The sequence below is a fragment of the Caloenas nicobarica genome, chromosome 3 (assembly GCF_036013445.1).
Source record: "Caloenas nicobarica isolate bCalNic1 chromosome 3, bCalNic1.hap1, whole genome shotgun sequence".
Classification (NCBI taxonomy): domain Eukaryota; kingdom Metazoa; phylum Chordata; class Aves; order Columbiformes; family Columbidae; genus Caloenas; species Caloenas nicobarica.
In genome coordinates this window covers 66,202,617-66,228,032 of record NC_088247.1, presented here as the reverse complement: position 1 = coordinate 66,228,032, position 25,416 = coordinate 66,202,617, and the positions used below count along the sequence as shown (strand labels likewise).

General features: G+C 38.4%; 1 protein-coding gene across 5 annotated transcripts in view; it reads left to right on the top strand.

The window, feature by feature from the left end:
• The window catches only part of SCAF8 (SR-related CTD associated factor 8), a 178,705-nt gene that overhangs the window by 48,366 nt on the left and 104,923 nt on the right, over positions 1-25,416 (top strand). For 3 of the 5 annotated variants that reach the window (XM_065631393.1, XM_065631391.1, XM_065631394.1), the window contains 4 exons: positions 1,177-1,321; positions 1,849-1,929; positions 2,796-3,017; positions 3,653-7,856. In XM_065631393.1, the coding sequence (XP_065487465.1) occupies positions 1,177-1,321; positions 1,849-1,929; positions 2,796-3,017; positions 3,653-5,355 (2,151 nt within the window). In that variant the 3' untranslated portion in view covers positions 5,356-7,856. Of the gene's footprint in view, positions 1-1,176; positions 1,322-1,848; positions 1,930-2,795; positions 3,018-3,652; positions 7,857-25,416 lie in introns of those variants that run through there. The other 2 variants (XR_010605937.1, XM_065631392.1) reach the window with 1 other exon arrangement.

Below are 25,416 nucleotides of genomic sequence, written 5' to 3'. Positions count from 1 at the left end.
TGTAGAGTAGACTCAGTTGCTATGGTTGAGAAAAACCTTTATTTTCATGCACAACATATCCCAAACTTGTGTAACATCTTGAATGAAGGCTTAAATGTTGAAGACAGAGCAATTGCAAAAAAAATTTAAAAAGGCACATTAGTTTAAGAATAAATTAAAACGAGCTTGCAGAAAGTATTTTGCTTATAGAGCAAAGCACCTCTACCTATTTGCTTTTCCTCTTAGCAGCTTTGAATATAAGTTTAATTATTTTCTCAGTAATTTTTGGCAGGTTTTCATAGGAACGGGTCACATCTTTAAAAGACCTGGTTATTCAAGTATTCAACTGTTGCACTCTATATGCAGTAATTTATGAGGGTCTTTGATTCTCTGCTGTGTGTTTTTGTTTTTCTTCTGCTAAAACAGAATTTTTGTGACATCCAATCAGTAGCAAGGTATTGTGGAATGCTGGGAGAATACAGTGTAATGTTTCCTGAGTATACTACACTACATATGTTTATGAAGTATAAATACAAAAGCTTTTTGTCAAAATCTTTAAATCCTTCTTATGAAGTTGTAAAATCTTTGTATTTCAACTATCTCCTAGTGTGTACTGTGATCAGTATATATTTAAATATACATAGATATTGCTTTTATTTTGCTGCTAATTACTTGTAATTATGCTACACTGTGTCAAAACAGGTAGCTCAAACAGAAGTTTGAGAAATATTAAGTAATTTTCAAAATTTCATCACGACTATTAGCCTTATAATTACATACACTAAACCAAACTTTTCAGTACTGTTGTAAAATACGTGTTTTTTTTCTAATGAGAACAGAATCACTGTTTTCTAAGTGCTCTCAAATTGCCACTCTATCTACATTTTCCTTCCTTTTCTCTCTCTTGCTTTCTACATTGACCTCTCTCCCATAGGTGAATTTTTAATCTTGAGTAAGTGTACTTTGTTCTTTTTAGAATAAAGATAACATAGGATTCTTCCAATGTCCTTGTTTACCTGTAGTGTAGGTACCATTTCAGAATGCAATCTAATTCTTCAGGGTGTTCAGAATATATACAAAACCTTTAATACGTTTAGTGCTTACATTATTTGCAGTCGAATCAGTTTATCCCTCTTTTAATGTCATTGAATATGGTTAAGTATTGAAGATGCTTGTTTTTTCTTTCCATGAAAAAAGATTCCAGTAGCTCCAGTTGTGCCTGCTGTTAGCTTGGTTCCACCTGCATTTCCTGTCACAATGTCTGTCCCTCCTCCTGGTTATAGCGCAATTCCTCCTCCACCCTTCTTGCGAGCGAGTTTCAACCCTTCACAGCCACCTCCAGGTGAGTTAGTAAAAATGAAGTTGAGTATGTAACAAGTATGCTCAGTTTGTATGCTTCTGTGTACATCATGTTTTGTATAGTTTTCCATCAGATACTGGTTACTGTTTGAGCCAGTTGACCTTTGAATCTTGAATTTTGATCTAGTATGAAATTTCTTATGTCTAACTTAACATTATTTCACCAGTGTGTTCTGTCAAGAATAGAAATTACAGCAGTATTTCTTTAAGACTTTGATAAAAATGAAGATTTTTAAAATCCTTAAGATGAATCTCCTTTCTTTGGAAAACTTTGAAACTCTCTTCTTCCTCGGCTGTTGTTGGCAGAAATCACTTTAAAATGCACATGTAGATAATATAAAGATCGGATTGTTTTTGAAAGCAATAACCACCATTGCTTCTTCCAATACATTTGTTGTTTGCTAGTCTTCAGTGATGCAGTTTTTCAGGATGAATAATGCAGGCAAGCTTTTACTGCAAAACTTTTATTTTTTTTCCCCTTACAATAATTTGTCTTTTTTTTCCGTGTAGGTTTTATGCCTCCGCCAGTTCCGCCTGTGGTCCCCCCACCTGTTGTCCCCCCACCTGTTGTCCCACCAGTTGTTCCAACACGTAAGTTTGATTCTTCTCATAGTAGTTTGTTATGAAAAGCTTAATTGTTTGATATATTACTTGTTATTTAATCAAAAGCAAATTAATCCTATATAATGGAAACTGGCAACGCAGAAGCTATTGTTTAGCTGGTTTGAACAGGTATTGAGAATCATGGAATCACAGCATGTCCTGAGTTGGAAGGGACCCACAAGGATCATCGAGTCCAACTCCTGTCCCTGCACATGACAACCCCGCAGTTCACGCCATGTGTCTGAGGGTGCTGTCCAGTCTCTTCCTGAACACTGTCAGGCTTGGGGCCATGACACCTCCCTGGGGAGGCTGTTCCAGTGCTCCACCACCCTCTAGGGGAAGAACCTTTTCCTCACGTCCAGCCTAAACCTCCCCTGGCACATCTGCCTGCTGTTCCCTTGGGTCCTATCATTGGTCACCAGAGAAGAGATCAGTGCCTGCCCTTCCTCCCCACTTTGTGAGGAAGCTGTAGATGGTGATGAGGTCTCCCCTTAGTCTCTTATTTGTATGCATAGTTCAATATCTGAATCTGTCTGTAACAGATGTATCTGTTGCTTGAGCTGTTTGGTGTTAGTAACTGATTAATTTATAGTAATTTATTTTTGCTTAGCCTTATAACTGTATTCATTTAACATTTAAAAATATCTGTTAAAGAGTACGGATTGCTTAGGTTGCCTGCAGTTCATGGTCTCTACAAAAAAATTAAATATTACAGTGCTGATTGAGGATAAGAAAATATTATTTAAAAAATGTAACACTTAAGGTAGTTAATTTATTTTTATTTATCTGCCAAGACTAATCTTGAAGGCTTGAATATATGACTACTGTGATACACTTCTGTTATTTCTCTACAGCTTTAGTACAGCCTCCACTACCGATTGCACAAGAAACGATGAAGGATGTTCCTTTTAGTAGCCTTGTTCTGCCAGTTGGCACAGTTGCTAGCAGTCTAGCTACTCCAACATTATCTGCTGGAAGTGTTTTTAATCCTCTACCCATCAGCAAACCAGAATCAGATGAAAAGGGATCACATCTTACAGACCTTCAGATTTCTTCCAGTGAGAACAGTAGATCTGGTAAGGAATGTCTTTATTGTCTGATACAGTTGCACGGAGGAAACATCATACTTGTGAGGGTTTTTTTGCAGATCATAGTCCATTGCACTAACAACTACAAAGTAGGAAGTTTTAGGCAGAGTATCACTTTCAGTTTAAGTTGGAGGAGTGGTGGGAACCATCTTCATCATCATTTCATCATTGATGTCTAGCAGCTTATGCTCAGGGATGTTTTCGCTGTAAACTTCAGAAGTAAAGCTGAGACTGGGAGCCCTTTAGAAAACTTGTTAAAAGTGCATTATTACTGCACAAGTGGCAGTGGAAAGAAGCAGAAGAAGGTAGGATAGTATAACATTTATAGAGTTACTTTGAAGATTTTAATACTTCCCTTGCATAAATTGGCTGTAGGATTTGGCAGTTTTAAGATGCAGTACAGTCTTTACTGTGTAGAGACCTTCATTTCTGTGACATAATGTCTGTTTATCTCCAATGTGATTAAAATTACGTATGTTCATTATAGAAGCTGAGACAGACCTTGTCAGCAGTATCATCACTGAATGCATTAACTGAACATGGGTTAAGCTGCATTTTGTTTTGAATGCTATGTGTTACACTGGCATTTTCTGTTGACTTCTCTTCTTGTTGCTGCATTTTAGTGCAGAGTGACATCTCGAGTAGCTCTGGACCTGTTGGAGGAGTGCCACCACCCAGCGTCTCAAGCAGTTCTGGGCTTACTGGAGAAGGGCAACCACTCAATGTCCCAAGTAGCTCTGGACTTGCAGGAGGAGTACAGCCACCCAATGTTTCAAGCAGCTCCGGACTTGTCGGAGGAGTGCAGCCACCAACAGTTTCAAGCAGTTCTGGTCTTGCAGGAGGGGTGCAGCTACCCACTGTCTCCAGTAGCTCTTCTCTTGCTGGTGGAGTTCAGCCAACCAACGTCTCAAGTAGCTCTGGACTTATGGCTGGAGTGCAACCGCCACCAAATGTCTCAAGTAGCTCAGGGCTTCTAGCTGGAGTACATCCTCCCAGTGTCTCAAGCAGTCCTGGCCTTCTGACAGGAATGCAGCCACCCAATGTCTCAAGCAGCTCAGGAGTTCTGGCAGGACTGCAGCCACCCAGTGTCTCAAGCAACTCTGGGCTTCTCATAATGCCACCACCCAATGTTTCAAGTAGTTCCGGACTTATGGGAGTGCCACCACCAAATATTTCAAATAGTTCTGGACTCCTGGCAATGCAGCATCCTGCTGGGGTTCAAAACATGCCTCATCTAAATATTAGTAGTCAAAGGATGCCAGGAATGCCTCTCATAGACATCCGTCCAGGCCTAATGCCCCATTCGCCTGGACCGAGGTTTCCGTTAATGCAGCCAGGAATGCCACCGCAGCGTAGTATTCCTCCTCCAGCAATCCTTGATCCAGCTCTTCACCCACCACCTCGAGGTCCTTTTCCTTCAGCAGATATTTTTAATCAACCAGAAAGACCTTTTGGAACACCAGGAAGACAAAATATTGATGGCATTTCTAATCCAGAGAAAAGACTGCCACTTGGAGGCGATAACATTCAGCAGGAAGGAGACAGAGATTATCGCTTTCCTCCAGTGGAAAACCGAGATAATCTTAGCAGGCCATCTCCAGTGGATGTCAGAGATTCTGTTGGACGACCACCAGTTGATCCAAGAGAGGGTATAGGAAGGCCTCCAGTAGATGGAAGAGACCACTTTGCAAGACCACATGTAGACATGAGAGAAAATTTTGGAAGACCAGGTATAGATAACCTCGGTCGAAGAGACCATTTTGGTTTCAATTCAGACAAGCACTGGGGACAGAGAGGAGATTATGATGAAAGAGAGCACCATGCCTTCCCTATTTATGGTGGACCTAAAGGCTTCCATGAAGACAGGGAGAGGTTTCGGCATGTAAACTATAGGTTTGATAGTAGAAGTGGTCCCAATTGGAACAGAGGATTTGAACAAGATGCTCACAGAGATTTTGATGACCGCAGAAGACCCTGGGAAAGACAGAGGGATAGGGATGACAGAGATTTTAATTTTTGCAGAGAAATTAATGGGAACAGGTTTGGAAGAGACAGAATGTCAAACAACTGGATCCCCCCTCCGCATCCACGGGTTTTTGAATATTTTGATGGGGCTACTTCCCAACGCAAAGCCGATAATATGCCCCAGGTAAATGGTGAAAATACAGAGACAGAAAGTCAGCCACCAACTGCACAGGTGCAGGACGATCCAGAACTGTATGAAAAACTGACATCTTCCGTCGAGATAAACAAAGAGAAGAGTGACACAGAAGCTGATATAGAAAGTGCACCAGTGGTAGAAAGCACAGAAACTGAGGGGACATAATCATCACTCAGTAGGTAAAAGATACCTTTTGTAAAGTTGTCATCTCTCTGTAATAGATAAATGGCTGACTGGACCGTAGCAGTTCACTTTTGTCTGCCAGAATTAAGTTAATCTGATGTTCATGTTCATCTTTCACTTAAATAACTGTACAACTGACTTGTATAGAACACTGTTCTTAATTTGAACATGGTAGGTAAACATTTTTTTAATTTCTCTGGTAAAGCATAAACTTGCCCCCACTTGCTTTTAATTTCACAAAGATAAAATAACAGCTTGTCAAACAAAGACTTCCTATGGAAGAAAATGGATTTTTTAGATAATACCCTTAGGTTGGCTATCGAAATTGTTATACTTGAAAACAGGTGCTGGTGTATGTTGTCCGTGTTTTTAGGCTGCTGCAGAATTTTAAAGTATAGACAAAGCTGTGATATTTTATGTTCCTTCAATTCGGCAGAAAAAGAAATGACCCGTGTTATTTAAGGAGCATAATACAGAGATTAAAAGTGATTTTGTAAAATCTACACTATAGTCTCTGTTTTCTCTAAAGTAAGTGTTTGTGATTTGTTCCTCGTACTGCAGTGGGTTTAAAAAAATGAAAAAGTACATTTTAATGTTGGGTGCATTTTGTTTTTAGATGCCAATAAAGCATATTTGTTTGATAACAGTGTTCTAGGTATTGTATTTTTTTAAAAACATGCAAGCTCTAAAAACTTGGAATCAGCTATGGTATGTGCTTAGCTAGTTGTTGCAAAAGGTTTATATTACTTTTGTAAGACCGATGCAACAGTTAATGTGCAAGAAGCGTATGGTTTTTACGTCAAAAATCATGCAGTCACATTAGTTTATGTAAATAACATTTGTATGTAAATATTTGTGTAAACTGTTTGTAGATACCACTTTTTCTGTGCGTGCTTGTGTATGTGCATGCACTCACAGAATATTGTAGAGAGTTCAATAAAATTGAAATGAAACTAGGTTGTAAAAAATTGCCTTTCACCTTCTTTAGGTAGTAAGATAAAATTATTTCACTGCAGTACCATCAAGCTTATATTTACCCTCTCATGGTCATTATTATGATGTTCTTACTACTTCTAGAAGGTGGAACATGATATACTGTAAAAATATACAGTAGGATTTTAGCTTTTTAAAATGCAGATATGCATGAAGCCAAAACTTAAGCCAATATTTGCATTGTCTTCTTTTGTAATATATTTGGTACTCTGAATAGGTAGTGGTAGTGTTCAAGTACTTTGTGGTTATTTGTTTTTAGTGACTCAAAGTCCAGAAATGTTGCACGAAAAGTAAAAAGCTGTTGTTCTAAAAAATCCTACCTGTTTTTAACAGGGATGAGGGGGACTTTCTGTCTTGATGGCTTAACATTGAAGTAGAACCTCTTGTTAAATTGTTGAGATGAATTGGCTGCTTAGGTAAATTAGTAATGCTCTTCTCTCCCATTTCACCTACTGTGCTGCTCATGTATCTTTTAAATTGGTGGTGAAAGATTTGGCTATAGGGTAATGTCAGATTTTCAATTTGTTCCACTCAAGTGCATTTCACCAACTGCTTTCAACATAACTTTTGTTAAAATTCTGTGTCTGAACGCATCCTTTCACTCTGTTCGGAGAAAGTTGTTTTTATCTTGCACAATAGGATCCAACAGTAGATTCTGTTTTATGAATGCCCCTTTGGTAGGAGAAATGTTTTGAGCTCTGATTAGAATTTCGGTCTATAACATTAAAGCGTTAACATGCAAGTTTCAATACCCCTTTTGCTTCCCCCAAAGGGATGAAAATATGAGAATGACACGAGTGTGAAGCGTCAGCATGCCTTTGAACGTGGAAGCAAGTCACACGTGTGTGCTGCCCTCTCCCTCTGGGAGGTGGGGTATTTTTTCATGCTGTGTCATGGTTCAGTTTTTCAATTACTGGAACTTTTATTCTGGATAGTAAACAACCTATGAGCTTAATGAAGGTAGCCCTTTCAAAAAGTGGACTTGAATGAATGATTCTTTACTGTGCAAGTAGTAGCCGTTAGGATGTAATGAGGTATGCATTAAATAACTGTTTCTTTGTAATAGACCTTGCTGATGTGTTTATTACTGGAACGTATCTCAGGAGTTGAGATGAGCAATGTTTAAGGTAAAATTACCTTTATGGGCAGACTCTCGCTCAAAGAATTTGACTGATGCTGCTGCACCACCTACTAGTAGTATTCTGGTCAGGCAGATATGACTGTGTGGAAGTCCAAACACGCAAAATAACTATAAGGATACTTTGTGAACTTAAGGGCTTTTCTTTATTTTTGATATGTGCAGTTTGAAAAGGCTTCAGTCACAGACCACATAAATACTCAAACACATATTGGCAGTAGCTTTACATTTTGATAAATGCCTCTTTAAAACTGAAAGTTAATCTGTCTTTCTAAACTGGGATGGGCAGTGTGCTAAATTGCTCATTAGTATGATGGTAATTTGCCAGGTGAGAGATGTTAAACAATTTAGTTGGTAGTGGTATAAAACAATGTATTATTTGATGATTTTTCATCTTTGTTAATACTTTTCAAACATTAATAAATTGGCTACTGTACATATGTGTTACACCATCAATTTCTAACAACTTTTTTTTAAGAATAAAAGTTTGTCATACAGTCTTCAGTTGCATCGTTTTTATAGTTAGAACTGTTCTATTTCTTATTTTATCAATGTAGTGTGCAGACAAATATTACCAAACTAGCTGTATTCAGAAACTCAGAAGGGACTTAATATTACCAGAACAGTATGCTTTATCTTGCCAGTAGGAATTTTTAAATCTTTCGGAGTTAGAGTGAAGGCTTTCTCACTGTAGATTAAGCCATCATAAACCAATGTGTGCTGAAAGGAGCGGTCCTGGGGTTCAGACCAGTTCTCTGATGCAGTTCATAGTAGTGACGTTTAACTTCTGCTGATGCAAAGGAAAGAGTGAAAATGGGACAGAAGGATGACAGGGGCCGGGCATTTGGGCAGCAGTTCTGGCTTATGCCTGTTTAAAGCTTGCTCTAGGGATGAAAGGTGTTGATTCTAACACCTGAAGAAGCTGATTTACTATTTGCATAAGTAACATACATATTGAAAAATATTTCAGGTAGCTTTGCAGACAACGCACTATATTAGGCTTGCACATTTACTTGAAAACTTTATGCATTAGTAAGTTGTTGGATGTATTCGTTACGTTTTTAAGCAGACTGTGATTCTGATCTTTCACGGTACTGTATTTGAACAGAAAGCTACGTCCATAAAGATTACAAAGATGAAACGTAGCCTTCATTTGCTATAGGGATGTGATTTCTTTGCTGAAGCCTTTTTCTGTGAAATATTGGTGCACTTTCATTTTTATATATAGTGCTTCCCATCGTTATTACAAACTCAAGGGAATAGATTCTGTTAGATTCCTTTGCTTCAGTGGAGTACTATACCATTCTTCAAGTCATTTCAGTGATTTAAATTGCTTTATTTATGAAGTTAAGGTACTCTTACCCTGCATAAGGCAAGACAGGAATACTGTAGTGAAGCTTGTAATATGGCATGCACAGGTGATACTTAAGCACAGTTGGAAAATGATAGAATAAACTGTCTATAGAAAGTATTTATAAAATAAGCCAAGTTTTTGCAGAATTATCTCAGAATACAGTTTCAGCAGTTCTGAACACATGCAAGGATACGTTATGCCAGCCAGCACTTGAAGTACTCATTTTCTTGATTCATGTTCCCCTAACTCAAAACTTTGGCTCATCAATTTGAAACTGGTAAAAATGGATCCCAAATGTCATTCTTTGTATTTTCAGTAATGTATTTAAAAATAGCATAATAATGAGAGGGACTTTTTTAATCTTTTGATAATGGGAGCTAAACAGATATAATTTTAAAACCTATTCAGAGTATCAGGAGTCACCAAGAGTAACTAGGACTATTTTTTGTTATTGTTAATTCAGGTAAGGAAAGGATCTTTCCCTGTTGACAGCTATTTCTGATTCTTTGGATTTTACATTAGTCCCATTTTCCTTTAAGAGCTGATCTTTCACAAGTAAGCATGTGCTGTGAAGCTATCTAGTTGTGTAGATGAGAGATTGATGTAAAAGACATGAAGGTAGAATATTATTTTTTAGTTTGAAGTTGTTTACTTGAACAAGAATGGCAAGAGCATCTTTGCACTGTGTTACTTTGCTATATTCATTCACATCAGCAGAAACTTTGCAATGGCAAAGAGAATATCATATTGCAAGACGTTCTTAATTGTAACTAGTCTTACATTTCTTCTCGAAGAGTTGTCTTAGTGATGTTATTCACTCCACTTAGTCTGTACAAGTTCTTTGGGTACTCAATAAACATTTTGAATTTTATTAACATATGTACATGATACTTCATAGTCAAGAAACGTCTACTAGAGCTACAAAAAAGAAAATTCATGACATCTGTTTAAGAGTGATAAATTTCAGCAAAGGCATATAGGATATGAAAAGTGATTCTTGTCAGTGAGCAGATAGTATGAAAGTCTCTTAATAAGGGTTTTGTTGAAGATGGTAAACTGTAAAATTGTATTTGGTGTAATTCTTATTTTCCTTTCTGTCTTTCACAAACTTGATGAAAAAGGGTGGTCTCATTGAATATACTACTCTTAGTATCTTTTAGATGCTCTGCTACCAAAGATTGGAGGAGAGGAAGGAGTAGCGATCTGAGCACTCTTTAAAATCAAGAGGTTGTTAAGATCTATTGTGCAGTTGAAGAAGAAAGTTTTTTCTCTTTATAAGAAGTTTAGAATGCACATTTCAGCACTTGCATAGTAACTGATATTAGCGGTGTCACTGATTTACTAATCTTATTCTGTATTCTGTCATTTTTCTCTTAAAGTTATCTCACTAATGCTATTTGTGAAGTGTCTCTGCTTCCTATCAGCTGAAATCAGACTAATGCCCTCAGACAAGGGACTATTTTGTGCTCTACAAAAAAAAAAATCTAGTCAGTATCTTAACCTATAGGTAGGTTAGTTGGTGATTTTTTTTTTTTTTTCCTTCCTGATTTAATGCTTTAACACTGCAGTTTTCCCCTTGAATGATTTTCTGTATACATATCTCTGTTATAAAGCGATATGTGTTCACATATAGCATGTATCAAGTTTTCTGTTGAAGCTCAGAAAAATTCTGTCTTAAGGTAGAGGAATTGATGTGTTTCTAAAACTAGGGTAAACTTTACAGCCATATGGATTGGTATACTGGGGCATTATAATATTATAATTGTGTCGGATCATTATAATTGTGTGTAAGCCAGTGCAAAAAAATCCTTAATGGGGGAAGAGTATTAAATGGATATAGAATTGTTAACTCAGATGTAGATTGGTAGGGTTCACGCAGGCCATAGATGCAGGGACTTTGGATCTGAATGTCACTTCCACGCTAAAGAAGAGATCGTATTATAATTACATCTGGGAAAATAAGAAATGTAGCTTTTTCTTGATTATAGCAGGGATTAAGTAGAAAAAAATCTTAGTGTTTAAAGTCTTTTCTAAAAATCCATCTGCCTTCGACTAGTCAAAGGAAGCTCCATCATCGTCACTGTAGTTGATCAAGGGAGAAAATTACTTCAGATTTATGCTGTTCTGAGGCAATTAGAACACAGGAAAGTGTGAATATTTGTAAGATGATAAGGTTCTTGGAGAAATAATACAGATGTTAATATACCTATTTGGGTATTTTTAGGTAGTAGATACTGCAGAACCCAGGTAAAAGCATGAGAAAGAACTATCTCACTTGCAAGGAATGTGCCGAACTGAGGTGTCACTGTATTATAAAAGCCAATTTTTTTTTGTTTGTTCCTTATTTGTGTTATCTCCCAGTCCAAATACTGACCTCATTCAGGGTTCCACTCTGAACACTGATTAGAGGATATTCTGATTAATGTGTATGTATTTTTTTTCTAATATGTAATACATCGTATGTATTACATCACTGTAATACATACACAGACAGCTAGTGAGAAGTTGGGAGTGGTGCTCTTTGGGGCAAAACCATCAGAGAAATCAAAAGAGGAGATTACAGAATTGGGTGAACCACCAATCCAAAACATTGCTGTTGAGGAGGGTCTACTTAGTACAGAGGTAATTACTGAGTACTTTTGAGTACCTCAGTAGTTAAAAAGATGCATTTCATGAAAGTATCCCGATTTGGAAAGTCCCAGCTACAGTATCATTTGCTTTCTGCTGTCTGTAGAAGATACAGTTTTCTTGATGAAGATTTTTACTTTACCTTTCATACTATTTCTAGAGACTTTAAAGCAACGTCTTAGTACTAAACCAGACTAAAAATAGTCTTAGTATTAAACCAGTGTGTGATATACGGCTTCACTTGTTTACCAACGGGATGTCGCTGCTGACTTCATGGGATTCAGAACTCCAAATGCTTTGTCTTGTGTGTTTCAGTTTCTTCTTCAGCAGCCTTTAGAAAGGCAGGTGGTAGAAGATTATCTGGTTCTAGTTTCATTGATTTTTCTACTGCTTTTAAGCCCAAAGCCTTCTAGGGGATAATTTTCTTTTTTCTTTCACATCCTGTTCCCCTGTGTAAGTATTTATGAGCAGTCAGCCCTAATAAAGATTGTTTTGAGATTCTGAGAGTATGGCGGAAGAGATTTTACAAAATGTCTGAAAAAAACTGCAGGCATTGTCTAGTCCTGTGCTAGGAAATTCATGGAGTGAAAGAAAGCAAGCAAATTAAAGCTGGCTCTCCCAAAATGATGGTACTAAGTAGATCTTTTCACTGCAGCACGTAGAGCAGCCCTGTAATACATGGTCACTGTTCTTTGTTTAGAATCCATTAGGTCCTCTAGCTTTCTTTTCCCAATCTGCTTACTGCTTTTTAGACAGGCCGTGTTTTATTTAAAGAACATTTTTTTCCCCAAATGATTTAAAGAAAAATTAATGCACTAGGTTAATGAAGTTTTCTTATTTCATTTTAGAATGTGCTACCTAGCTCTCTTCAATAAGTTTTCTCCAATGAAAAGTTCTTACATTTCTGTATTAACTAGAATAGAAGTAAGAATGGATGACATGTAAAAAAGGAAATAAAAGTTTTATCCAAAATTATGTATTTTTGTCATGATAGTCTGGTTCCAGCACGTTCAAGAACACAACTAAAATGGCATTTTTCACACCACCTAGCAGTTTCTGCTGGCTCTGAGATGTACCCTGAAAAGTTACGCAGAAGTAAGAACAACGTCAGGATCTGTCCCATGCAACACTTGCACACTGTGGTGAATGCCCAGGTCTTGCATTTCCTTTCTCTATTCCTTACCTCGTCATCAGATATTTTAGTTTTTCTTATATTCACAGTGAAGAAATTTAACCACCGAACTGTCTGAAAATTATGGATTTCACTTTTTGCAACTTTCAGAATTAATTTGTTCTAAATGTCGCTCATCTTGCTACAGAAAAACAAGCAAACATAAATCCAAAAGGAATAAGTATGTGAAAGAAATTTTCTAAACATTTCTAGCATTTAATGGGTAAGAAAATAACACCCAAGGAAATTCTGCTAGAGAACTGGAGAAGTCCTAATTTGTGGTTTGTTTTACCATTTGATTGGCGTTTTTTGAAAGCCATCTATTTGAAAACTATATTTTTGTAAAGGTCCTTCCCAAGAAATTTTACTACTGTTATTTTGTCTCATTAATTTTTTTTCAAAACTAGGACCTGTTAAACATCTTATAATACAGCTTTGAAATTATACATCTTGTCTTACAGTAACTGTCTAGTGTTGAGCTACATACAGCAAGATGCACAATACATTAGGATTTATTATTATTGAGCTATTGCTGTATGTGTATATATCCATTTTATAGAATCTTCTGGAAAGCTTAGCCCCAGTATTTACAGTCTACACTGTATGAAAGAAAACACAAAGTACAGTATGAGCTCTTGCTGTACCCGTTACACTCATGGTGTTCCTGGAGCTGACATGTTTTGTCTTCCACTCTTGATGTGTCAAAAGAGTCAAAATTAGGCATGTGTGTGCTCATGATGAGATTTAAGTGCACATCATCTCTGAAAATCAGGTGAATATTTCAAAATCTAAATATTAAGTTAGGGTTCTAAATTTAGCTTCCTATGAAACATTTGGTTGGTTACACCACATTTTTACTGTTGTAACTACTTGGTGGTCAGGATCTGATTTGGGTTTTTTTGGTTTTTGGGTTTGTTTGTGGGTTTTTTTGTTTTGTTTTTGAGGTTTTTTTGAGGAAAATGAAGCAAAGTATTGCTGCATACATAGGAAAGGTTCAGTCTTGTCGGTGACCAATTTTGTTATGTGAGAATATAAAGCTCCCAGCTTTATACTGTAGAAAGCAGTGCCCTGGTGGACTGTGACAGACAAAACCTTAATTGATCTGGCGCCTGGAGGGTGGGCTGGGCTGGAGCCATATAGACACAAGGCTCCCACTCACCCAGGGATCAGGGTTCTCTTTTCTGCCCAAGCCACAGTAACAGCATTACTATAGGCAGCAGGATAGTCTTTTTATAGTGAACTTTGTCACATAGTTAATATTTATAAATAGGAGAAGTATTTAAAGTTAGCTAATACATTCTTTGAGTTAATCATTGCTGGTGAGTCAGATTTGTGAACCAGGTGCTCTACTTGAAAGGAACCCTGCTACAAGCAAGCAAGAGGAGAGATTATTGAACCACTGTAGGTGCTTGTTTGGATTGTTCTGAAGCAGAATCATATCTGAAGATATTACAGGTGTGGTATTCCAACTTCTAGGTCTCCTTATCTGCGAAAAGGCCAAGAGTTTAATTCTGAAACTTTTCATGGTAGTGACCTTCTGAAATACTAGCAGTACGTGGATGCCCCAAATATACCATTCACTTGCATTTGCTTTCCTGTTCCTTGTGTGGTCTTGACCATGCTTGGTTACAGCTGACACAGAAGTGCTACATCTCATTGTCATCCCTTCTCCTAACCAAGATGTTCTAAGGTCTCTTCTAGTGGCCTTTTGAATCCTTCTGATGCCACTGTTCTTTAGAGTTTGAAATAGGAAATTTGGTGTGTTTTCTTTTGGCACAAATTCTCTACTGCAGTGACAAAATACTTCCCCAATTTGTACTTTCACTATCATTTCTTTGGCAAAAGCCCTTTGCAGTGAGCATTTCAAAGCTGATTATTATACCATGGTTTCCAGCGTGTTCAGTCTGAAAGTGAAGTTTTAATGGGTTTTGAAGGAATGGTTTCCATGTACTCTTGACATTCCTTTATGCTTTACTGATCTACATAAAGCAGTGGTGTCCAGCCAGGCACTGTAGCCTAGTTGCTCGCCTTCTTAAGAGGGAAGGTCCAGTGTGTCCCCAAAAGATATTTGCACCTTGTGTGAAGAGCAGCTCCTCAGGGTATGTACAGCAAGAGGAGCATGTGAGAAGAGTGAGCCTGCCTTGCCAGGACACCTTTACCCAGTTTTTGAACCCCTCTTTGTGGCAAGCCCCTGGTTATAGGAAGATGAGAATGGCAGCTGGATGAGTTGCTCCCCAAGTTAACCATCATCTGTACTGGAGCTCAGGTACCTGATGTGAATTACAAGGCCAGCAGCTGGCTGTTGCTTTTGTGGAGTGTGTCCAGTTCTGATGCATTTGTTCTGGACACTTGGAATACCAAGCAAAGCTCTAATCCCTGCTCTTACCCATGAAGTCCATGGATACTGGGTGTTGCTGGCTCTTGTCTGTGACATAAGGCAAACACTCCATTCCACATGCACCTTTTTTGTCTTTTCAAAACAGAAACGCTCCTCCACTAATTATTCTTTCCTGCATAAAATAGAGCTAGTTTAATAAAATAGTGGTGAGAGGAGTTGCATATCCCCTGCTCACACGAGTAATCGATATGGTGAAGATCATATACTCTACACCAGTGCAATTAAATTTGTTCTTCTCAGGTGGTGGTTAAATCTTGCCTGTATGACAGTATTTCTATAAGCAAGCACATATGTTCTGACTGTGCAGATTGCAGTACAAAAAGTTTGATTAAGTTTCTTTCTTTTACCTTTTATACTGTATTCTTTGTATCCTATATCCCTGTACATTGGTTCTATGTACAGTGTGCTCCTTGAAAATATTTATTAGTAGCTCATTAGCTTTCTTCTCTCAAAAACGACATTTTCTACATTTATTTCCCTCTGCGTGTATCACAACACGATGGAGTACCAGGAGGATGCAAAACTGAGCAGCCAAGCAGCAGCAGAATAGCACGGTAACTGGGAAATCTGTTCTAGCAGGACTGAAGAGTGAGTCATGTGCAGGAACAGGAGAGATCTTTAAAGTTCAGTCGCCTTATTTGTGGTTAGTGAGGTAGTGTTTTATTCTGCAGTCAAAAACTATGAAATCAAATCCCTGGGCAGTAGCAAGCTGTTATGTGACAATATCATGGGATTTTTCTTTCCAGAGATCCTGGTTTTATGCAAATTAAAATGACAGTATAGAAGCTCCTCTCACAAAGATGCAAAACGTTGTATATTCGAAAACATTTTCTAAACACTTGCTGATTTTTTTTTTTTTTTTTTTTTTTTTTTTTTTTTAGTGATGCAATGAACTTGAGATTTGATGTCCCTTACTTTGGTGTTTTAGTACTGATTAAATATGTTTTTAGAAGTGTAAGCAGTGACCAAAGGGAGATTACCGTGGTTTTGAGGCACTGTGAAATTAAAGGATTTATGAGGGATATTAAGTGAAGTTTCTGGGGTTTATGTGTATTTTCACTTGGTTATAAGGTAGAATTGGTGCCTAACTAGCTGGCTGTTGTTGAGGTTTAACACTATTTGGCATTTTGTTTTGCTTTAGGTTTCGGTAATTTCAAGTGTGCAAGAGTTTGGGTTATGTCAGTTTTACAGACCACAGAGGTTCATGTGTAACCCTGAGAGCAGTCAACAGGAGTCATGTAAACTGAGGAGAAATGATCATTGCAAGCCCTGCTGTTTGAAAAAGCTGTGTTAAACGGGGAAAAACTGATTCTCAAAACAAGAAATGCTGAATCCTATGTTTATGGGAGTAGGGTGTTTTTCTTAGTTTGATGGAAACCATAATGAAAAACAGCTGAAATAGCTGGTAGGAAAAATCTGACTTCCTTTTAAAAAAGAAAAATGTGATCACTGACTTCAGTTTCTTTGCTAAGATCTTTAAGATTAGTCTGACTTTTTTTCTTGAAAAAGAGCAGAACACTTGAATCTAACAAAATGCTTATTTTCAAGTCTTTGAAAAGTGCAAGTAGGCTTCAACTATTAAGAAGCTACAGTAGAAACAAAGGGCAAGTAATTCGTGACCTGTATCTTTGAGCAAGGGATGCTACCCGATAATTTATTTTCTTTTTGTAATTTCAAAATAAAAAGTGTTTGCAAATATTTAGTTCTTTTAATTTTTGAAAGTAATTTTAGTATCTCTTTTTACTCTTGCTTGCAGTTAAGATGGCTTTTCTTCCCTGGATTTTAGTTCTATATTAGATTTATTTGCTGAGAGGTGGTTGCTTGCTGCTGTGAAACCAGCAGAGGGGGCACAGAACATACTTAGTCGTGGCTGTTTCTTCACAGTCCACCGTGGTGTTGATCAGTGAACACTGGATAGCTGCCCTCTTAAGCCCTATTCAGGTGAGCTACCATATGACTTGAGCATGATTCTCAAAATAATTCCCTGTTGGGCTTCAGTGCACTGTTTTCCATCCAGTTTGTGTGTGTACCTGTGAACGGGGGGGAGTTTTTCCCCTCTGTTGTCTGCCAGGCTCAGGGTAATGTGCAAGTTCCTGCAGACCTGGCCTTAAACCCCTGGTGTGATTATCAGGGATTACACTGTCATCATTTTCACACCTCAAAGCTTACTGTAAGAAAATGTTGGTGAATCTTAGTTCCTTATCACCATGATACTTGATGAGAAAGGTCTATGGAAACGGATCGTCGGATATTTCTCTGCTTTTCTGACACTGCTGACACTGAACTGCCCTAGTGCGGAGGCTCTGCTGATGGCTGCTGCCCTCCCTCCCCACTCCCACCTGCTGGTGTTGCCTGCTGACTCCCAGGTCCTGTCTTACATGGCCCATTGCAAAACAGCTCAAAGACTTAGCTTCTAAAAGTTTGCTTCCTTTTACAAGTCAGAGTGCTTCTGCTCTGCTTGATCCTGGAATTATTCATCAGAGAAACATGGTCAGGAGAGCTGCGTTCAGAAAGGTAGCTGAGGGAATCTGCTTTTCATTATCTTTAGAATATTTTTTCATATGTAGAAATGCTCTTTTAACTTGTGTTTAGTAAGTGTTATTGAGTTCTTTTTTTTTTTTTTTTAAACCATGTAATATATCATGTCTGGAAGGAGACCAGCCAAGTATGTCACTGGAAAGAACTGGGTAAAGAGCTTTTACCTAAAACTGCTCTAGTCTGGGGATTAGGATCTGAGGTGCTTTGCAGATTTCTCACAGCTTTTAGTAGGATGATTTTGATCCTGTTTTGTATATTATTCCCCTATATTTACATAGCTCCTCAATAAGATCAGTTTTCTTTGTAGAGTAACATTCATGGGCCTCCATGTATTTAGAGTAATATATCTGATCTGTCTCCGGACACAACTATAGGAGCGTTCTAACCCAGTAAAATATTGCTAAAACTTGTTTCCAAACTAGAAATGTTGTAAATATGTTCATACGTTTTAGATATTTCTGGATAACATGACTCTGGTGACACATTTTAGCAGACAGGGTATTTCCATGGCAACAAGGCCGGTGAGGGGCCTGGAGCACAAGTCCGATGAGGAGCGGCTGAGGGAGCTGGGGCTGTTCAGCCTGGAGAAAAGGAGGCTGAGGGGAGACCTGATCGCTGTCTGCAACTACCTGACAGGAGGTTGTAGCATGGAGGGTGTTGGCCTCTTCTCCCAAGTAACAAGTGGCAGGATGAGAGGAAGTGGCCTCAAGTTGCACCAGGGGAGGTTTAGATTGGATATTAGGAAAAATTTCTTCATGGAAAGGGTTGTGAAGTGCTGGAATAGGCTGCCCAGGGAAGTGGTGGAGTCAGCATCCCTGGAGGGGTTTAAAAGACGTGTAGAGATGAGGTTCTTAGGGATATGGTTTAGTGCTAGAGTTAGGTTATGGTTGTACTCTATGGTCCTGAGGGTCTCTTCCAACCAAAATGATTCTGTGATCGCCAGCCATGTAGGAAGTCGGTGTGCTGACACGTAATCATGTACTAATCTGGAGGAGACCGGCAGCTCTCAGTAACAGCCCCTCTCCCAATCCTGTCTCCCTGACAGGGATTCCCCTTCCCTGGCAGCAGCTCCTGGCACAGCTGGGGCTCTCCTGCCCTTCCTCGAGAGCTGTTCCAGCGCTTGTCTGTGCAGCCCTATTTGTGTCTTGGTCGTGATGTCCATCCGCATATCCTACCAATTGCAACTGTTCAGAAACGAGAAAGTAGCTGTAATCCTCCGTTTTCAGCTATGAGCCAGTCTCTAACATCAGTGCTGTGAGAAATACTAGAAATGCTATACAATTTTTTTTGTGTAATGTTTGGTCATTTATATGATGGAGTCTAACAAATAACGCAGTGCTGTGGCTTTAATCGCTTACAAATTTGCTCAAAATGGGTAGTATTTATTTTACTACACTCATCTACAAGATTTCTTAATGGAACCATTGCCATTATGTACTCCATTTTAACAGTGAATGTATTGCGATGGTAAATATATCATACAACGTGAAAATTATTTCTATGTATGTATTAGTATTTAATAATAACATATTCAATACTTTGAGTATATTGAAAATGAGCACATTTTACATATTGTTTCAGTAGCTTAATGTAAAATACATCATAGGTACTAAGACATAAAAGGAGCCTTTAAGGTTAACATGTAGGACCATACAGCTATGGCACCTAAACGACCATAATTTAATTTCTGTAAGAATTGTCTTAAGGAAATAATTATCTTTACATTTAGTTCCATAATGTAAACATTATTATACATTTATCATCAGTATGATACAGTTGTATAATGCTACTTTGAAGGATTTTTTTATGCCACAGTGAAGCACTTTTATCCTGTGTTTGATTTTACCCTCATGTCTGGCTGAGTTTCTGATGCTTGGTTGTTTGAATAAGTGCCTAATTCTCTGAATTAGCCTGCCATAAATCACTGAAATACACTTATTAGCTCAATTTCCTGTTAACATGTTGCTGCTTTGTAATTTCTCCTATTTGTAACTTTTTTCAGAAACATCTTGTTTTTCAAGCATCTTGTTGGAATCAAGATCATTGTATCAAATGCAGCTTGATTTTTTGCTTATTTCTAGCAGGCCAAGCTCCTTTCTAGTTGAGTTACACTGTAATTAAATGTCTTACTTTGCATCTCAAAGCTTTTAAAAAAATTCTTTGTATTATTGCTTGTAAGAAAAATCTTTAATGATTCCAATTGAGGCTTATTTTTGTAGCTCCTATGTGAAAACAGAAACCCAAAACTGCAGTTGCCCTAAAAGCCTTTTCTTGTGGGTTTACAGACATTGCTCTGTGCTCTTCATCTCTCCACCTCAGCTGATTGTCCTTGTAGAGGCAGGAAAATGTCAAACCAGCCCTGGAGAGCATTGATTTATAATTGGTGTAGACTCCAGTTTTGAAGTTTCTTCAGCCTGCTGAGATCCCTCAAGATGTTTTAAAGTTAATCGATCACTTTAATGTCAAACAGCGCATTTCAGCATAATTGTGGTGGGGTTTGCTTTCCTTAGGTACTTCTTGTCTCGCTCTAAACCACAGTCCATTGGTCTGGGATGCACAGGCTGGAAACCAGTGACTTAGGCAGCTCATTATGTATATAATGCCAGCAGTTCGTTCTTTTCCAGATAAATACAATTTCTGCCCCAAAGAACGCTCAGGTGCCAGTGAGGTTAGCTAAAGCCTGTGAGGTCTCTGACTCTGGGGGCTGTTCTTACTGAGCAAGATGGGTTCTGCAGGGTAATGCAACCTCTCATTGCAAGTACAGTAGGTTTGAATTGTAACATTATTTCTACCAACTTACCGGCTCATTTTTACCAGCTTGCAGTGGCTGGTGGAGGAGTGATGAAAGGAGGTTTGCATCTAAAGAAGCAAGTGATTTTTGAGGTCTGCTTACTTTACTAAACTCTGAATCTCATTCGTAATACAATTAGTTTGAGCACAGTTCGGGTCAGCTGAGATTCGCCTTCATGAGAGTAGTGAATCTATATTAGCTTCCTTAGTCCAGTGTTCCCTTTACTACATTGGAATGCTATTTGGATTTTGTATTTCAGTTTTTTCACAGTGCCTTGTACTCAGTGCATCAAGAGCAACCCACGGGTTTACTCTTACAATGTTGAAATGTGAAAGGAAATGCTAGAAAAATAGAGATTTTTCGTATGGTTACTGTCATTGTGAGTGACTAGTTTCTGATTCATGTCTTTCTTAAGATCTTCCATGGTTTTCCTCTAAAGTTCTAATTATTTCTCATTTTTTCCCCCACATTATAGTGAGTATCTCCTCAGTCTGTTCAAGAACAATGTGGCTGTAGTATTCTCTGCAGCGACAGAGTATGGATTAAATTGTATTCTTTACTGGGAATTCAATGAAAGAAGTAAAAGGAGAATCTGGTTTTACACTTTTCTGGGCTTTTAAATACACTCTCGGTTTGCACATGGGCATCAAGTCTTGTCAAATACAGATTCAATAAGGTGGTTTTTTTAAGCTGTTGCTTGAAAAACAACAAGCTAGTAGATGTTTTTCCATTGAGTCTATTAACAGAAATCCTGATTTGTCCCGAATAGTAGGAAAGAGGTATTTTTGCACTTTTATTTATATCAGCAAACAAAGAAACTTTTGTAAGTCCTTTTCCTTTTGTTAGAATCGGTTGTGTGAAGGAGGTGCAAAGAGTACTTTCCATGCAGCGATACCCAGATTTGATGCCGTAGAGCAAGGATGTCAAACTCCTTTTCACCAGGTGCCACATCAGCCTCGTCGTTGCCTTCAAAGGACTGAATGTAATTTTAGGACTGTATGAATGTAACTACTCCTGCATTTATACATTTAAAATTACATTTGGCCCTTTGAAGGCAACCACGAGGCTGATGTGGCCCCCAGTGAAAATAAGTTTGGCACCCTTGCTGTAGAGATTATGCTGTTTGCTGCTCGAATTGCCTTTATCAGGGTAGTGCAGTAAGTCCAGCAAGCACGTCTGGACAGGTCTCCCTCTGTGTGGGGCCAAGGGTAGCAGCTGTGTCATTCATAACCTTGTTTTGTCACTTGTGTGTCTTGGATTCTTCTTCACCATGTGGCCACCCCATTACAGAGGGCATGTCAGTACGGTAAAATCTCACATGGTCCCTTCCTCCTGTCAGGAGCCCCACTTCTGCACTCTTCTTGTAGCAGAGAGAAGGAAAAGTTTCCCAGCTTCCAGATTTTCTAGATCAGGCTCCCCAGCTCCTATTGAGGCAGAAGAGAAGCAGCTTTTGAATGTGTAGTGAATGGTAACTGGAGAGCTGGCAAGTGGGATGGCATCTGGTGGCGCATAAAGCCCGCTCTCCACAGTGGAGTCAGGGGAATAAGGACATGGATGGGCTTTTGTACGGTCACTTTGTTCATGTGGCGGGTGAAGGAATACTTGTGGATGCACCAAAGAAAACCGTGTTGCCTGTGTAAAGCAAAAGAGAAGCAAATGGAAATTTGATTAGGTCTTCGAATACTGTTTACAAATAACGAATATGCATAGATTCAAAGGGTGGCAATTGAAGATTACTAAAAATTATCACCTTGAAAATAAGATACATGGTATTTAAAATTCTGTTAGATATAAGAAATCAAGACCTGAGTATGTATTAAGCTAAAAAACTTATTTTGATATACAATATGCTCAGAGGAAAAACTATAATGGTTCTATTTAATTTCAAATCAGTGTGTTTAGGTGGTCATTTCAGTAAGAGTAAACCTAGCTACAGGAGAAAACAACAAAAAAATGAAAACAAGATTAAATAAATTAACAAAATACTCTTTTTTGCTGATTTAAATGACTTACAAAACAAAAATTAAAATAATTTCAACTCACTCTATCTAAAGATAATTTTACTTTTCCATATTTTGCCCTGCCACTGTAAATGCTAGACCTGAGGTTCCCTGGCCCCCATCTCAGGCCACCATACCGGGGGGGCACCTGCAGCCCGGTGGCTGCGTTCCTGTTCCATGTGCCTGGGCTGTGGATACAGCTGCTCCGCAGCTCCGTCACCCGTGTTTGGGATGTGGGCTGTCCTGGGAAAGTGCACATTGCCATAGCGGTGGGGTGGGAAGGAAAGAGAAGGTCATTTGTCCACCTCTTTGCTGGCCGAGTAAATGCAGGTGCAGAAAGTTCTCCTTCCTGTCAGAGCAAAGCACAAGCTTTCCCTGGGGTTTTCCAGGGGACGGTGCACTGCTCAGTGAATAGTAACAGTTTTCGAAGGTCAGCTTTCTTAAAGATACTTCAGGTATCAAGAAAATACTTCTTTTTTACAATGCTTATGTCATTCATTTATGAGCCACGCACCCTACTGTTGCCCATCTGCCAGTGGACCTGCCCGTAACAAAGCCCCAGCAAGGTGATGCTTCCCAAATGAGTTTCTTTGAAACACAAAATCTCAGACTCACCCTGCTGAGAAACAGCTCTTCTGGCAAGATGAAAAACCTTGGAAAAACTGCTGCTTCTCATTTTATTTTACAGCTCTCCTATCTTTCTCTTAAGATGCTTATAAAAATCTGAGACACCCAGGAGAAATCATAGTATCATTTGGAACAAGTCAACAAAATTGCTTATTGTTATATCCAATTCTCAGTCTCCAACATGGCAAACGTTTTACTGCCTAGAAAAGGGATGAGGTTTTGAGAGAAGGATCTGTGTGTGTCTTCTATGAAACGTTTGTATTTTATACTGTTATGCTGCAAATTTGAGCTTGCGTGTGAAAGTATGAAAGGAACTGACAAAGAAAAAGGTCTGCTTTACTGGGGGTTTTGTGGTTCTTAGGGCATCGTGGTTCCCCATCGTTGCTCCAGGCAAGTTCTATATCCCTAACAAAAATATGTTATTCTAAAGCCTCTCTCAAATATTCAATGCCAACATGACTATGGACACTAAAATTAACTCAGAGATCACTATGGAGAGCAAGGCTTAGTTATGATAGAAATTGTTCCCAGACTGGTGAGATGTCTGCCTCACCTGTTCCCCAAATTCCTGCCTGATGTCAAATGAAGCACTCGGTAATTTCCTGTGATGCGCGGGGCCATTGATGCTGGTGTCGGGACGAGCTCCTCGTCCTGCTCAGCCAGTCCTCTCCCAGGGTGGGGAACGCACCCCTCAAACTGGCTGAGGAGCAGAGTCCAAGCTGTTGCCTCTGCCTCACCATCAGTACTGTGCGTGCTCATTACATCAGGGGTGTCAAGCCCTGTAAATACTCCTACAGTCTGTAAATACTCCTACGTTTATACGAGCCTAAAATTACATTCGGCCCTTTGTAGGCTACCACGAGGCTGATGTGGCTCCTGGTGAAAATGGGCTTGACACCCCTGCACCAGAGTATAACGTTTGTTTTAATAATAGGAAAAAAATGTACTGCCCAAGTATGTAAACAGGTAGATAGGAAAATAACCTTATAGTAGAATTGAGTCCAAATGAAGTATTTACAGTTAGATTAGACTCTCTTCTAGTAAAGATGGTTTGAAAATTAGACTCTCTTCTAGTAAAGATGGTTTGAAAATTATTAGACTGTCCCTTGTCGGGGGCAGGTTGATTTTAAGAAAACTTATGACCAACTCCTGACAGCTCAAATTACGCTATTATAGAGCAGACAGCATGTTTTTTTCCTTTTAAGTTTTACGTTAAGTTGATGGTGGATGAGATGGATGTTGTTTTGGTAGCTATTGATTACATTATCTGTAGTGGCCATCTGAAAGCAATAATTAAACATTACTTAAATATGGTATGTAATTTAAAGCTCTCATGCCTTCTTTTGTACACTTATTTCATCTTTGACAGTTTTCAGGATCAAACCATATTTGAAGAGGTTGAAGGCCAACGCTGACAAAAAAAGATAGCATAAAAATAATCCATTGGAGACAGGAGCAGCTGTGAGAGTGCTCATTTAGGCACTCATCAGTGCTTTAACTGTTATAATAATAAAAGCCTTTGATTTCTCATTAATACTTCGAAAAGTGGATTGAACCGCCTCCCCTATTGATTGTGCTGTTTGTTTTAACCACTCCTTTTTATGATTAATATAAAATTTAAGAATCTAGATACTAGTCCAGCAAAGCATATAAAATGTGACTAGTCTGATTGGAATAACTGCAATTTCTTATATGCTTAAATTTAAACACATGCGAGTGCATAGTTGCAGTGGTGCCTATTTGAAAGGCAATAAATAAGGCAAATATGGAGAAAAAGAAATTAATGTAAGCAACAGTTGTAAAACATAAAAGATGAGTTTAAAAACAATACTTATGTAAACTTGACTGTTAGTTTACTTGGTGGAAGCATGATTGATAGAGCAGTGATAAGTTTTAAAGTCCAGTATGGTTAAACACACCACTAGTTTGTCCTTTTGTTTGGTTCATGTTTCTGTTTTCCAGTTTTGTGTTTTCCTGACACTGTAATTCAAGGTAGATGAGCTTGTGAAATGTTTTTTTTTGTTTCTCTAATGAAACTTTTTTTTCTATGCTAGAATGTGCAATGCTATTCAGTTTTTTAAAAACCCAGCATTTCATGGAACTGGGTTGATTTCCCTTAGTTTCATGTTAAAATGTTATACAGGAACTGCCCTCCCACCAGCAAGCTCTTACTTGATGGAATTATCTTTGGCAAATTTGAAAATATTTCACATAAAGGAGTTTAATCTTCTGAAATACACTGTGCACTATCTTTCACGAATCATTTATTGAGATTCTCCTTCCTCCCATCTGCTTTCAGCAGAACTTCACGTTTTTGATAGAAGCAGAAGGCAGATTGTTCAATAGCACTGTGAGACATGATACCTTCCTTGGTGTTTTAATTAGGTTTTAATAAAGCGAGTATG